At 43.7% G+C, this 15900-nt stretch overlaps 1 protein-coding gene across 4 annotated transcripts in view; it reads left to right on the top strand.

The window, feature by feature from the left end:
- LOC110507323 (protein furry homolog) overlaps window positions 1–15900 on the top strand; it is a 194706-nt gene that overhangs the window by 126273 nt on the left and 52533 nt on the right. For all 4 annotated transcript variants that reach the window (XM_021587244.2, XM_036964702.1, XM_036964701.1 and 1 more), the window contains exons 47-51: window positions 4325–4422; window positions 4665–4835; window positions 5180–5320; window positions 12203–12379; window positions 13706–13870. In XM_021587244.2, coding sequence (XP_021442919.2) covers window positions 4325–4422; window positions 4665–4835; window positions 5180–5320; window positions 12203–12379; window positions 13706–13870 — 752 coding nt within the window. The remainder of the gene's footprint in view (window positions 1–4324; window positions 4423–4664; window positions 4836–5179; window positions 5321–12202; window positions 12380–13705; window positions 13871–15900) is intronic.

Here is a 15900-nt window from a genome sequence, read left to right as displayed (position 1 = left end):
ACATAGACAAAGAGGAAGTGTTAACAGACAAATTGTGACAGACAACTTGTGACCACTGTGAAACCAATAACAGGAAGAAAGTCTCCCCACCCAAGGCGGGGAGAAACCGTTAGGCTTGCAGTAGATTATGCAACTTGTGGTAGCATATGATAAGCAATATGTGTGTGTTGGAATGAACTTTTGAAGCAGCTTTGTCCTTGTCGGAGAGGAGCAGGGACATTTAGGACGCTATGTGTGATATATAAACTAAAGTACATGTGATTATGTTCAGAGCTCTCGGGAATAAACGCTATTGATTAATTTTGAGACTGATCTTTGTCTATTTTATGCAAAAAATAACCTTACAAATTATTAGAACCGGACAAAGTGTTGTGCTTTGTTATAATTTAATTGGTTTGTTAGAGGAATTAAACTCCTCTAAGAAATCCCAACTCATGACGTTTCTACCCTGCATGACGTTTCTACCCTGCATGAATCTGCAGGTTCAATGTTAGCTATATAACATTAGGCTATAACTAGTCAAGAAAATGGCTCTGAGATATGAATTATAAGGTCATACACATAATGTTATCTGGCTGGCTCGCTAGCTAAAGTTATCTAGCTAACAGTACACAAACTTGAAATGAAACCACTTTCTGTTAAAATTAGAAACGTGTAAAATCTGAAAATGTTGCTAGCTAGACTATCTTACGGCCCACCGCGCCGACAGATAGGGCAGCTGTGCTTCTAGCTGCTAGGCAACTTTGCAGTATTTGTGTGTTATTGTGTAAGTTATCTTCACATTATTATCCCAGAAATGTCTTTGTGTTATTACATACAGCCAGGAAGAACTTTTGGATATCAGAGCGGCGGTAACTCACCAGCATTACGACCAGGAATACGACTTTCCCGAATCAGATCCTTTGTTCATACTCCCCAGAGCAATTGAACTTAACCCAGAGGCTGATCCAAAAAAACGCCGGAGTAGAGGAGGTATTCGGAGTGGGCTTTTAGTCCGACTCATGAGGCACGCACACCACCCACCGCTTCCTGGTATATTACTCACTAATGTTCAGTCTCTGGATAATAAAGTTGACAAGCTCAGGGTTGTAACATACTCTTTTTCACGGAAACATGGCTCTCGGGATATACTGTATGAGGCCGTACAGCCAGTTGGGTTCTCAGTTCATTGCGCAGACAGGAATAAATATCTCTCCCGGAAGAAGCAGGGGTTTTCATGATTGACCACTCATGGTGTGATTGTGATAACATACAGGAACTCAAGTCCTTTTGTTCACCCGACCTAGAATACCTCACAATCAAATGCCAACCGTATTACCTCCCAAGAGAATTATCTGCGGTTATAGTCACTGCCGTGTATATTCCCCCTCAAGCCGATACCAAGACGGCCCTCAAAGAACTACACTGGACTTTATGCAAACTGGAAACCACATATCCTGAGGCCGCATTTATTGTAGCTGGGAATTTAAACAAAGCAAATTTGAGGAAAATGCTACCGAAGTTCTATCAACACATTGACTGTAGTACTCGCGCTGCTAAAAACACTCGACCACTGCTACTCCAACGTCCGGGATGCCTACAAGGCTCTCCCCCACCCTCCTTTAGGCTAATCTGATCACAACTCCATTTTGCTCCTCCCTTCCTATCTGCAGAAACTCAAACAGGAAGTACCCATGCTAAGGACTATTCAACGCTGGTCTGACCAATCGGAATCCACGCTTCAAGATTGTTTTGATCACGCGGACTGGGATATGTTCTGGGCGGCCTCCGAGAATAACATTGACGAATACACGGATACGGTGACTGAGTTTATCAGGAAGTGTATAGGAGATGTTGTACCCACTGTGACTATTAAACCTACTCTAACCAGAAACCGTGGATAGATGGCAGCAGTGCGCAAAATTTAATGCGCGAACCACCGCATTTAACCATGGCAAGGTGACTGGGAGTATGGCCGATTACAAACAGTGTAGTTATTCCATCCGTATGCCAATCAAACAGGCAAAACGTCAGTATAGAGACAAAGTGGAGACGCTATTCAACGGCTCAGACATAAGACGTATGTGGCAGGGTCTATAGACAATCACGGACTATAAAGGGAAAACCAGACATGTTGCGGACACCGACGTCTTGCTTCCAGACAAGCTAAACACCTTCTTCGCCCGCTACCAAGGGACTGTGGACTCTCCTTTCTCCATGGCCGACATGAGTAAGCCATTTAAGCGTGTTAACCCTCGCAAGGCTGCCGGCCCAGACGGCATCCCTAGCCGCATCCTCAGAGCATGCGGAGACCAGCTGGCTGGAGTGTTTACGGACATTTTCAATCTCTCCCTATCCCAGTCTGCTGTCCCCACATGCTTCAAGATTTCCACCATTGTTCCTGTACCCAAGAAAACAAAGGTAACTGACTATTGCCCCGTAGCACTCACTTCTGTCATCATGAATTGCTTTGAGAGACTAGTCAAGGATCATATCACCTCCACCCTACCTGTCGCCCTAGACCCACTCTAATTTGCATACTGCCCCAATAGATCCATAGACGATGCAATCGCCATCATACTGCACACTGCCCTATCCCATCTGGACAAGAGGAATACCTATGTAAGAATGCTCTTCATTGACTATAGCTAAGCATTCAACGCCGTAGTACCCTCCAAGCTCATCATTAAGCTTGTGGACCTGGGTCTGAACCCCGCCCTGTGCAACTGGTTCCTGGACGTCCTGACGGGCCGCCACCAGGTGGTGAAGGTAGGAAACAACACGTGCACTTCGCTGATCCTCAACACTGGGGCCCCACAAGGGTGTGTGCTCAGCCCCCTCCTGTACTCCCTGTTCACCCAACTCAATCATCAAGTTTTAAGTCGACACAACAGTAGTAGGCCTGATTACCAACAATGTCGTGACAGCCTACAGGGAGAAGGTCAGATCCCTGGGAGTGTGGTGCCAGGAACATAACCTCTCACTCAATGTCAACAAAACAAGTGTCTGTACATGTATGAATGATTAATGGGGCGTAGTAAAGGGGCCAAAAGTCCTTCAGTAAGTATCTAGATGAGAACTAAAAAAGGAAAGCTCTGCAAAAGCCTGGAATTGTAGCCATACATTACTTCGCTAGCCATCTAGCCAAATAAAAAAGACCTCCCAAACATGTAGCTTAAATAACAACCACACAAGACAGTAGTCGTCATTTTTATCAGAGTTCAATGGTGTTTCTGCAGAGTAGCAACAGGGGGAAAAAAGCTTTGCTGTAAAAATCAAAACATCTCTTCGACTTGGAAGGTAGGCTAGACTAGGCTATGCATGCTACCTGGCAAAAGAGTATGTCATAGATCCAATATATCAGAAGTGACTGTTGAACCAACGCTTGGTATCCTCGTGGGAGTCCAACTTTAGCCTTCCCTCCGGTATGTTGAACGTGGAGACGAGCAGGGGAGCAGAGTGAGAATTTAACTTTCTTCTGATAAAGGTTGCGTTTCACATCGAGGAATTTAGCTCTCTTCTTGGTGACACTCGAGCTGAGGTCAGGAAAGATGAACACCTTGCATCCACAGAAGTGTAGCTGGTCTCTGCCCTGCCTCTGGAGGATGTGCTCCTTGTCACAGTAGTAGTGAAAACAGACGATAAACACTCTAGGCTTGGAGTTGTCATCTCCGCCAGCTGGGGCTATGGACCCCCAGCACCTTCTGGTTATCGTAGCTCAGACGGGCGACCGTTTTCTCAAGGGCTTACTATGTGTTTATGGTAGTCACACAAGTCATGTTCAAAGCCGTCAAGTCAGCGGCCTTGTTCATCCAGGACAGCGGTGAAGGGGGTCAGAGTAGCATCGATGGCAGTTTTGAGCTGAGTGGCAATGGTAGCTGTAATTTCCGAGATCAGAACCGTACGGAGGTTCTGAAGATCTGTGTGGAGTGTGAACGCATGAGGCTCTGTAACAGTTGGACTGGAGTCGGCACCATTATCATTCAGGTTTGCCATCGAGGTTCAAACGTTAGTGACAGGTCTTCTGCTCCTCAGATCGTGTGACATTTGAATCAAAAAGATAACTTACCAATTCATCACTCGAATGTGATATGTAAGAAAGTGAAATGCAAAGTACAAATTTGGCTAAATTAACTAATGCGTAGGAGCCTCGTCCACGAGCGTCTTATTCGCTCACATGCTCAGCCGCGTCAGTTGGTTCTTTGTGTCTGTCTCTCATTTTATGCCGTCACTGTAGCACTTTGATTTTCTTTCAATAAAAAGCGAGTTATAAATGAAATATTGTTATTAATGATTATTTATAATTTTTGAGTGAAATTGAAGCCCTATTTCTCTTGTTCCCCAGGTTTTCCTCTGAACGTTCTCTGTCTGCTGCCACATCTGGTCCAGAACTTCGACGGCCCATCCCAGTTCTGTAAAGACGTGGCGCAGAGAATAGCTCAGGTTAGTCTCCTCGTCAACTTTCCAGTCAATGTGCGTCATTTAATAGATAAACGAGGACTTTACACATGCAAAATGAGGTGAAATAGGTCAATTTTCTCCAGAAATTAAGTCAATGTAAAGTATATAAATGTACTCTTGGTCATTTTGAAATCGAATTCATGTCAATCTAATTCATTATTTATGATTCATTGACAATATGTACCGTAAATATTTAGTATTTGATTTCTTGCTTGGATGGCCAGGTATGCTTAGAGGAGAAGAATTCGAAACTGTCCAACTTGGCCCATGTGATGACCCTGTACAAAACACACTCGTACACCCGGAACTGCTTCTCCTGGGTCAACGTCGTCTGTCGCTATCTCCACGAGGCCTTCTCCGAGATCACCCTCAACATGGTCACTTACATGGCCGAGGTCTGTATGGCTGTTCTATGGATAACCATACTCCTCTTAAGCCTGATTCACACTATAGGGCCAAACCAATCCAGTTAAAGACGAACTGTACAGGGCTGGCCTAGTTTGGTATCTACCTTAGTTGCTGGAACAGTGCAAGAAAGGACAATGTGAGAAGAAAATATCTGAGCCAGTATAGTGCTGTTCAGGTCAGCCCTATAGTGTGAATTATCCTTAAGAGTTTCTGATACATAAATTAAGTTTCTCCTCGAATGATATGGATCAATGGATTAAATCGATCAATGTAGGGCTATCCATCCATTTCAGACTGTGTCATTAACTGTGAGTGTGTTCTGATTGGCCAGTTGTTGGAGAAGGGTCTACCCAGCATGCAGCAGACCTTGCTCCAGATCATCTACAGCCTGCTGAGTCACATGGACCTGTCAGTCATTCAGGCCAAGCCATTCAATATGGAGGTCCTCAAGACCATCGAGAAGTTTGTCCAGGTGAGAGGAACATGATGTTGTTATTAGTGAAATAATATGTTTTGAAGTTGAGGACTTCTCCCCCTCCTGACTGACGGGCCATTTCAAGATGGCTAAAGCCTCTGCTGACCTTGTGGTTAGCCAAGCTGACAGCAGCTAGCTCGCATAGCTTGGAGATAGCTGCAGCTGGCTAGCCTATCTAGCTGATATTTCTCTGTCAAATCCATTATGGAAGATACTGTAGCAAGAGCCAGTGTCTGGATTTAGTTTCATGACTCAATCGTTCTACAACCTCTTGCTATGAAAGTAGCTTGCAACTTAGTTTCAAATGTTCATCATGTGTTAAAACATGTTACTATGAAAACGGTATCAACTGCGACTTGAATGCCTGCTCTTAAGTCAGCTCTGCTGTTTTACATCACAATATACTACATATAACTGGCTAGTTGTGTCTAGTCTCGTCTCTCCTTAAGTCGGCTGTTAGATCCTTGACGGAACTACTGATGTCCCTACAGGTGTAGGCTAACGTAAACTAACTCACTCTTGTTACATCGCCTCAGTCCGTACAATTGACCTTATTTTAGCGCCCAAAAAACGTAATACTTCCAGATCGACTGTAATGTCAATACCATTGTAAAGCACAATTTCTCCCCTTTCCAAAAAAATCATTGACGAGACCTCCACAATGCCCGTTTCTGCATGATTCAAGAAGGCAATGAGCTCCGTCGAGTCTATTTAAAAATGGCGGGTGGGGAAGCAAAATAATGTGTGATAGTGAGAAAGAGAGGAGTTGTGTGGGAAAATTGCTTTTTTTCACTCGATCTGTCCAACTTATCGCCTTATCGCCTCCTAAATGTAAATAAAACACTATATAAAGAGTTTATATAATGTGTCATGAATTGGGTTTTTAGAGCGGTGCTAAAGTGATCTTCAGAAGTAAACATTGGCTTTTGATGGTCGCTTGCGGTGACGACGCAAAAAATGACTAGGTATCCCCCTTACCCCCGTCACTGTCCATTTCCTGTTTTTAAATGATGAGAGAAGTGCTACACCTGGTGGAGAGAGATTGTAAGACAGAAATAGTTGCTTTACGCGTGCTGTACGTTACGGCATGAAACGTCACGATGTAACGTATGGTCCGTTTTTTCAACTTTTCTCCAATACTATAAAGCCATTACCATGTTGATCAACGCTTGAATAGAAACGTAATTCACACCCCAGACTTTTATGTCAACACAGTAGCTACAGTCCCATTAGTTTTCTTTGCAGCCTCGTTTGAATGTCGCGGTTGCGCACATTTGTACGGAATGGGGTGAGTTTACGTTACATGTGGACATTGCACAAACATTGCCCAGATTTAATGTAGATACATTTATCTACAAAAAATGTATGGGTGTGCTTGTGTTACCAAGACAAATCATTTTATGCTGTAAATCTCATATTGATGCGCTTACAAAGACAGTATGCCTACACATACCTAGCAAATACAAATAAGTTGTGTATAGAGTACAACTAGAATGGCATTCTATTTGTCTATTTGGCCAAATCTAAGGATTTGGCTGTCTAACCACATACTGACATGCACAGCTCTCTGGGTGAGGTTCTTCCATCTATGTAATGTATTACAGGTTATGGACAATGTAGTCAGGTGGCAGGACAAGTGGAGTGCATGACAATCCTGGATATGACAGAGTTTGCCTCAACCCATGGGTCCATCAGGCAGAGTTTAATAACTACAGGCAAATACCACATAATGTTTTTAAAAATGTTTATAAATTAATTTTAAAAATGACAAGCTAAAATGTCTTGAGTCAATATGTATTCAACCCCTTTGTTATGGTAAGCCTAAATATGTTTAGGAGTAAAATTATGCTTAACATAATTCTTATATATATTTTTTTTTGCCAAAATGACATACCCAAGTCTAACTGCCTGTAGCTCAGGACCTGAAGCAAGGATATACATATTCTTGATACCATTTGAAAGGAAACACTTTTTGTGGAAATGTTAAATGAATGCGGAGAATATAACACGTTAGATCTGGTGAAGGATAATACAAAGAAAAAAACACGTGTTTTTTTTGTATTTCTTTTGCACCATCATCTTTGAAATGCAAGAGAAAGGCCATAATGTATTATTTCAGCCCAGCGTCAATTTAGATTTTGGCAACTATTTTTAGACTGATCCAATGAACCATTGCATTACTTCTCAAAATGTTATCAAGGCTGCCCAAATGTGCCTAATTGGTTTATTAATACATTTAATAGATAACTGTGCACTCCCCTCAAACAATAGCATGGTATTATTTCACTGTAATAACTACTATAAATTGAACAGTGCAGTTAGATTAACAAGAATTTAAGCTTTCTGCCAATATCAGACCTCGCTTCGAGTCCTTAGGAAACTTTGTAGTATTTCATTTTTTAATGTATTATTTCATACATTGTTACCCCAGGAAATCTTAAGTCTTATTACATACAGCCGGGAAGAACTATTGGATTTAAGAGCGACGTCAATTTACCAACATTACGACCAGGAATAAGACTTTCCCGAAGCGGATCCTCTGTTTGGACCACCACCCAGGACAATGGATCTAATCCCAGAAGTCGACCCAAAACAATGACGCCGCAGGTGGAGCGACCTCCTGGTCAAGCTCCGTAGACGCGCAAATCGCCCACTGCTCCCAAGTATACGTCTCGCCAACGTTCATTCTCTTGACAACAAGGCAGACGAAATTCAAGCAAGGTTTGCCTTCCAGAGAGACATCAGAGATTGTAGCCATGTTTCCGTGAAACAGAGAATGTTATCTCGGGATATGTTGTTGGAATTGGTTAAGCCACCGGGCTTCTCCATGCATCGTGCCGACAGAGATAAACACCTCTCTGGGAAGAGGTGCATGCTTCATGATTAACGACTCATGGTGTAATCATAACAACATACAGGAACTCAAGTCCTTCTGCTCTCCCAACCTAGAATTCCTTACAATCAAATGCCGGCCATATTACCTTCCAAGAGAATTCACATCAGTTATCGTCACAGCTGTGTACATTCCCCCACAAGCAGACACCACAACGGCCCTCAAGAAACGATGCATACAAAGCCCTCCCCCTCCCTCCCTTCGGCAAATCCGACCACAACGCCATCTTGCTCCTACCGTCTTATAGGAAGAAACTCAAACAGGATGTACCAGTGACGAGAATCATTCAACGCTGGTCTGACCAATCGGAAGCCACGCTTCAAGATTGTTTTGATCACACGGACTGGGATATGTTCCGGTCAGCCTCAGAGAACAACCTCTCACCCAACGTCAACAAAACAAAGGACAAACCCCTTTAGATTTGTGTGTATTAGGTAGTTGTTGGGGAATTGTTGGATTACTTGTTAGATACTACTGCACTGTCGGAACTAGAAGCACAAGCATTTCTCTCCCCTCGCATTAACATCTAGAAGTTAGAAACCAATGTACACAGGCAGTTAGAAAAGCCAAGGCTAGCTTTTTCAAGCAGAAATTTGCGTCTTGCAACACAAACTCAAAAAAGTTCAGGGACATTGTGAAGTCCATGGAGAATAAGAACACCTCCTCCCAGCTGCCCACAGCTGCCCACACCACAGATAAATCCACTATAATTGAGAATTTCAATAAGCATTTTTCTACGGCTGGCCATGTTTTCCGCCTGGCTACCCTACCCCGGTCAACAGCACTGCACCCCCCACAGCAACTCGCCCAAGCCTTCCCCATTTCTCCTTCTCCCAAATCCATTCAGCTGATCTTCTGAAAGAGCTGCCAAATCTGAACCCCTACAAATCAGCCGGGCTAGACAATCTGGACCCTTTCTTTCTAAAATGATCTGCCGAAATTGTTGCAACCCCTATTACTAGCCTGTTCAACCTCTCTTTTGTGTCATCTGAGATTCCCAAAGATTGGAAAGCAGCTGCGGTCATCCCCCTCTTCAAAGGGGGGAGACACTCTTGACCCAAACTGCTACAGACCTATATCTATCCTACCCTGCCTTTCTAAGGTCTTTGAAAGCCAAGTCAACAAACAGATCACCGACCATTTCAAATCCCACCATACCTTCTCCGCTATGCAATCTGGTTTCAGAGCTGGTCATGGGTTCACCTCAGCCACGCTCAAGGTCCTAAACGATATCTTAACCGCCATCGATAAGAGACAATACTGTGCAGCCGTATTCATTGATCTGGCCAAGGCTTTCGACTCTGTCAATCACCACATCCTCATCGGCAGACTCGATAGCCTTGGTTTCTCAAACGATTGCCTCTCCTGGTTCACCAACTACTTTTCTGATAGAGTTCAGTGTGTCAAATCGGAGGGCCTGTTGTCCGGGCCTCTGGCAGTCTCTATGGGAGTGCCTCAGGGCTCAATTCTTGGACCGACTCTCTTCTCTGTAGCTACCTACCGATCCTCGACTTTGGCGATGTCATTTACAAAATAGCCTCCAATACCCTACTCAATAAATTGGATGCAGTCTATCACAGTGCCATCCGTTTTGTCACCAAAGCCCCATATACTACCCACCACTGCAACCTGTACGCTCTTGTTGGCTGGCCCTCGCTTCATACTCGTCGCCAAACCCACTGGCTCCAGGTCATCTACAAGACCCTGCTAGGTAAAGTCCCCCCCTTTTCTCAGCTCGCTGGTCACCATAGCATCTCCCACCTGTAGCACACGCTCCAGCAGGTATATCTCTCCGGTCACCCCCAAAACCAATTCTTCCTTTGGCCTCCTCTCCTTCCAGTTCTCTGCTGCCAATGACTGGAACGAACTACAAAAATCTCAAACTGGAAACACTTATATCCCTCACTAGCTTTAAGCACCAGCTGTCAGAGCAGCTCACAGATTACTGCACCTGTACATAGCCCATCTATAATTTAGCCCAAACAACTACCTCTCCCCCTACTGAATTTATTTATTTAGCTCCTTTGCACCCCATTATTTCTATCTCTACTTTGCACATTCTTCCACTGCAAATCTACCATTCCAGTGTTTTACTTGCTATATTGTATTTACTTCGCCACCATGGCCTTTTTTGCCTTTACCTCCCTTATCTCACCTCATTTGCTCACATTGTATATAGACATATTTTTCTACTGTATTATTGACTGTATGTTTGTTTTACTCCATGTGTAACTCTGTGTTGTGTGTCGAACTGCTTTGCTTTATCTTGGCCAGTTCGCAATTGTAAATGACAACTTGTTCTCAACTTGCCTACCTGGTTAAATAAAGGTGAAATAAAATACAATAAAAAATCTGCTAACCATGTGTATGTGAGCAATAACATTTGATTTTATTTGACATATGTCTATGTCCTGGGAAATATTCTTGTTTCTTACAACCTCATGCTAATCACATTTAGCCTACTTCCTGTGGGGGACCCACCGATCCTGTAGAGGTGAACATGATTTTTGAATGACTACCTCATCTCTGTACCCCACACATACAATTGTCTGTAATGTCCCTCAGTCGAGCAGTGAAGTACGAACACAGATTCAACCACAAAGACCAGGGAAGTTTTCCAAATCCTCGCAAAGGGCATTGATATTTGTGAAAAAAATATAAATAATTGCAGACATTGAATATCCCTTTGAGCATGGTGAAGTTATTATTTACACCCAGTGACTACAAAGGTACAGGTGACCTTCCTAACTCAGTTGCCGGAGAGGAAAGAAACAGCTCAGGGATTTTACCATGAGGCCAATGACTTTAAAACAGTTACAGAATGTCATGGTTGTGATATGAGAACTGAGGATGGACATTGTAGTTACTCCACAATACTAACCTAATTGACTGAGTGAAAGAAGCCTGTACAGAATCAAAATATTCCAAAACATGCATCCTGTTTGTAACAAGGCACTAAAGTAATACTGCAAAAATGTGGCAAAGCAATTAACTTTTTTTCCTGAATACTATTATGATATTATGTTTGGGGCAAATCCAATACAACACATTACTGAGTACCACACTCCATATTTTCAAGCATAGTGGTGGCTGCATCATGTTAAGGGTATGCGTGTAATAGTTAAGGACTGGGGAGTTTTTCAGGATAAAAAAAAACAGAATATAGCTAAGCACAGTTAAAATCCAAGAGCAAAACATGGTTCAGTCTGCTTGCCACCAGACACTGAAAGATGAATGCACCTTTCAGCAGGACAATAGCCTAAAACACAAGGCCAAATCTACACTGTAGTTGCTTACCAAGAAGACAGTGAATGTTCCTGAGTGGCCCATTTACAGTTGGCTCAAATCTGATGAAACTCTGTCAAGATCTCCTGGATTGCCATCACCACAGCAGCCTAATTACAATGTCTACCTGAGACTCCAAGCCAAACTCTACACCTTCCTGATTCTTAATCTGCAGCCTTTGGCTTCATCTGGTCCAGTCTCATCCCCTCGGGAATCCTTCTCACATCCTTTCTATTTCCTCCATTATATTATAAACCCATTTCAATCTGTTCAAATCCAATTTTATTGGTCAAGGATAGCAGATGCACATGGTTAGCAGATGTTAATGCGAGTGTAGCGAAATGCTTGTGGTCAATGTCTGGTCCTTGTGAAAAAATAATATGATGAACAGAATACTGAATGTAGTATTCCTTTAACTACTGCAAAAAGGGAAAACAGAGTCTTACGTCTCAGCAACAAATTTGAAGGCACACCCAACATGACTCTATAAACAGCCTGCTGTGTTGGCTGCAGGCCCTCATTCCAGGCTCACACACACTGAAACCTTTCTCCTGGCGGATTCTCCTCAGAGGATTTGCTTTATGCTTCTTTGATAAATGAAAACAGTTTTGACGTCATATGGTGGATATCTTCTAACAGACTCTGTGTTGTGTGTCTCTCTCTCGTTGTGTGTGTGTGCTCTGTCTGCACACGCTCTTCAGACGGCCCACTGGAGGGAAGCCCTGAACATCCTGAAGCTAGTGGTGTCCCGGTCGGCTAGCCTGGTGCAGCCAACGTCCCCCCACAGCGAGCTGGCCCACCTGGACCTCCAGGTGTGGGAGCGCTCCTCCAAAGCCCTGCCCGGGAAAACACTGGACTTTACCTTTGACATCTCTGAGGTTAGTCAGACATCAATGGTTCTCGGTTTCTCTCTCTTTCACTCTCTTTTGCTCACTCTCTGTCTTACTTTCTCCCACTCTCGCTCTCTCTCTCTCTCTCTCTCTCACTCTCTCTCTAACTTCCTCTCACTCTGATGTAATGTTGTCACTCCCTGTCTGACAGCCAAGCCACGGACAAGACAGGGTTTGTTCTGTGCATGAAGCTGTTCTGTGTTAAAGACTGCTTCCCAAATGGCACCCTATTCCCTATACAGTGTAATACTTTTGATCAGGGCTCTGGTCAAAAGTAGTGTACTATAGGGAATAGGGTGCCATTTATGTCATAGCCAAATGTTTGTTGTTAAAAGCATGAAAGGCACTTAGAGGAATGTTTACTGTCTCGCATTTTCTTGTACTTTTCCTGTGTTTTCCAGGGTGTGGTACTGGTGTGAGACTGTTGATGACTGGATCTGTTTTGGACAGGAAACATGTCTTTCCTTCCAGTTAATTAGAGATTATGCCTTTTAATAATGACCCCAGTAGATTAGCAGGAAAGCTAGAAAAGTACACACGCGCACACACACACACACACACTAAAAACACTCTCAGCCAGTCTGGGCAGAGCTAGACTAGAGAGCGATGTTGTGAGGGCTAACAGACAGACAGACTGGGAAGCAATGTATGATTTATGTATGTCTAAGAACCAAACAGGCAGCTATTTGTGAGGTTTATGAATGGCAGGAAATATTGTCAGACAGGTCTACCGCTGTCCTTTGTGTGGGAATCAGGGTGGAGGAGAGTTCAAACTGGGCTGGGGTGGAGAGGGAGTGAGCTCCAGCCAAACAGAGAGCATTACAGCCTAGAGAGGAATGATTGAACAAACTTACCTCTCGTTTCTCAGACAAATTCCTCAGTATTTTTAGACGGAAGGGGGTGGGGAGAAAAACACAACAGAAGAACAGCATGTTACCGGAGGCACATGGAATCTGTGTAAATTGACTGCAGCTGGATTGAATAAGCTAATTTAGCCAAACTGGGGGATATCTTATTTTCCTAATGTGCGAATCTCTCCTGCTCGGTAATTGAGCTGCTGGGGCTATGAACGGCTGCCATTGGACAGTGCTAAGGGCTTAACAAACGCTGCCTGGCAGGTGTTGAAATATTGATGAGCGGCTGAATAGTTGGCCTGCTCTGTGTCCTGGCTGGGAGGGCTAGACTGGAGCAGCGATAGGACAGAGGAATGGGAGCTGTCCAATCATGGACTTACTGCTGCAGAGACACTCAGGTTCTGCTCCAAACCTGTGCTCTGTGTGTGACGTACTAAGGTCCCTACGTGTGTGTTTGTAGACACCAGTGATTGGCAGGAGGTATGAGGAGCTGCAAGGTTCTCCAGGCCGGGAGGGGAAAAGCCGGGCCATAGCTGTGACCTGCAGCACCTCCTCCACCTCCTCGGGTTCCACCTCCAACAACGTCCTGGTTCCAGTCAGCTGGAAAATACCCCAGTCCTCTCAGGTCAGTGTCACCCTTTCTCCCTCTTCTCCCACAGTTTCTCAGGTCAGCCTCCCCTTTCACCCCTCCTCCCCCAGTCTTTTCAGGTCAGTGTCTCCCGTCCTCCCCCTTTTCCATCCCTCCTCCAAGGTCAGTCTCCCACTCCACCCCCAGTCCTCTCAGGTTAGTGTCCCGCTTACATTTTACATTTGAGTAATTTAGCAGATCCTCTTCTCCAGAGCTATTACAGGAGCAATTATAGTTAAGTGCCTTGCTCAAGGGCACAATCAACAGATTTTTCACCTAGTCAACTCGGGGATCTGAACCAACAACCTTTTGGTTACTTGGGCTGCCTACCACCCCCTTCTCCCCCAGTCCTCCAAGGTCAGTCTACCCCTTTCAGTCCTCTCAGGTCTGTCTCACCCCTACCCAAATCCTCACAAGTCAATCTCTCCCTTTCTCTTCCAAAATGTTACTTCTATCTAGCCTGGTCACTAGTTCCTGTTTGTGCTTTAACCAAACCTTCACGTTTCTTGTATGCCATGGCAAGGACCACTACAGAGGAGTTGGCTAAAGCACACCCAGATCTGGCCTCCAGGATTATTGTGATCAGGAAGCGAGAAATAACAACAAACATAAAAAGTAAGAGTCAATATAGCTCTGGTTCAGGGCAAAGTGTGCACTCCTCCACTAGTAGTGTCCAGTAGTAGTGGAGAAACGCGCACTACCCCCTGGACTAGAGCTAGAGTCAGGGGCTCCACTCTGGTTTTTATCTAAAGCTCATATCTTGCATTTTTACACAATCCAATATGCTGTCTCTATTTAGAACAAAAAGTAAGCAAACATGCCCACTGTCATCAAGCTAGGTAAGAGATCATTATTAAGTATGTTTAATGTGATTAATCAGACTGAACAAGATCAAAGGTAATTCAATAATAAATATTGTTGCACCTTTAACCGATAGAGTAACAAATGAACAACTCTTGGAAAAACTACAGACTTTTGATTGACTTTAAGACATCCTCTATATCAAATTTCAGTCAGACTGACCTGCCAGCCCGAGCCACCTGCATGCCCGACCCCCACCAGTCTAGTCAATAACTCCACTCTCTCCCAACACAAGTTCCGTCCCAGTTCCCACCTTTTAAAAAATGTTTTGTTCCCAAGGGAAAGTTGTGAAAATAAATAAAAAACACCTAAAATATACATTAACATGCATTAATCTCATATGCCTAACAGTACTGTAGAGCTCTTTTTACTTGCACACAATATAGCTGGGTCGCCCCCCAACACAACCCACTCAGCTTTAGGATCTTAGTGAAACATTCATTTTTGGTTTTGCGTGTGTTAAGCCAAGGCCAGAGCGACAACCCACAGGACGAAAGACCCCCAGGGCCAGGACTGAGGAGCGCAGCAACTAGAGATTGCCTAAATCGGTATCTCCACTGACATGGGCATGTTTTCAATACAGACTACTTTATTCAAACTGTATTCCATATAACACATCCAGACCTCATGAAAGTTGCCCAGTATACCCTTAATCTTGTAATAAATCAAAGCTAGTGATACATAACTTGACATTGTGTGAGGAAAACCAACCTTCCAATTAATGGTATTGCATTTCTTAGTTGCTATAAATGGCTACACAGTTTCTTCAGATAAGTCTCCAGTATCAACATTTCCAAGCAAACAAAAACAGGGAGAATCTATAGACATGCAGAGATAAAAGAACATACTGTTTGCCAGAATTCCGCCAGCCTTCACAAGACCATAACATATGCAAATGGGAACGCTTTTGTGTTTTACACCTCAGCAGAGGAATGACATTTCTGAGTCCATGTAATTCAGTTTCACTGGCATATAGTACTTTCTATGGATGGCCTTAAACTGTAGTCATTTATGTCTGAGATGATATGAACATGACTGGACATTAAAACATATGTATCCATTCATCATCATCAATAGCTTCTACCAGGTCTCCCTCATATTTTTGTTTTACATATTTGTGTCATCGGGAAAAGCCTCTATCAACTCTTGATACAGTTTGGAAATCA

Source organism: Oncorhynchus mykiss, chromosome 27 (genome assembly GCF_013265735.2).
Source record: "Oncorhynchus mykiss isolate Arlee chromosome 27, USDA_OmykA_1.1, whole genome shotgun sequence".
NCBI lineage: Eukaryota > Metazoa > Chordata > Actinopteri > Salmoniformes > Salmonidae > Oncorhynchus > Oncorhynchus mykiss.
The sequence above is the reverse complement of the archived record's forward strand: the minus strand, read 5'-3'. Positions and strand labels throughout refer to the sequence as shown.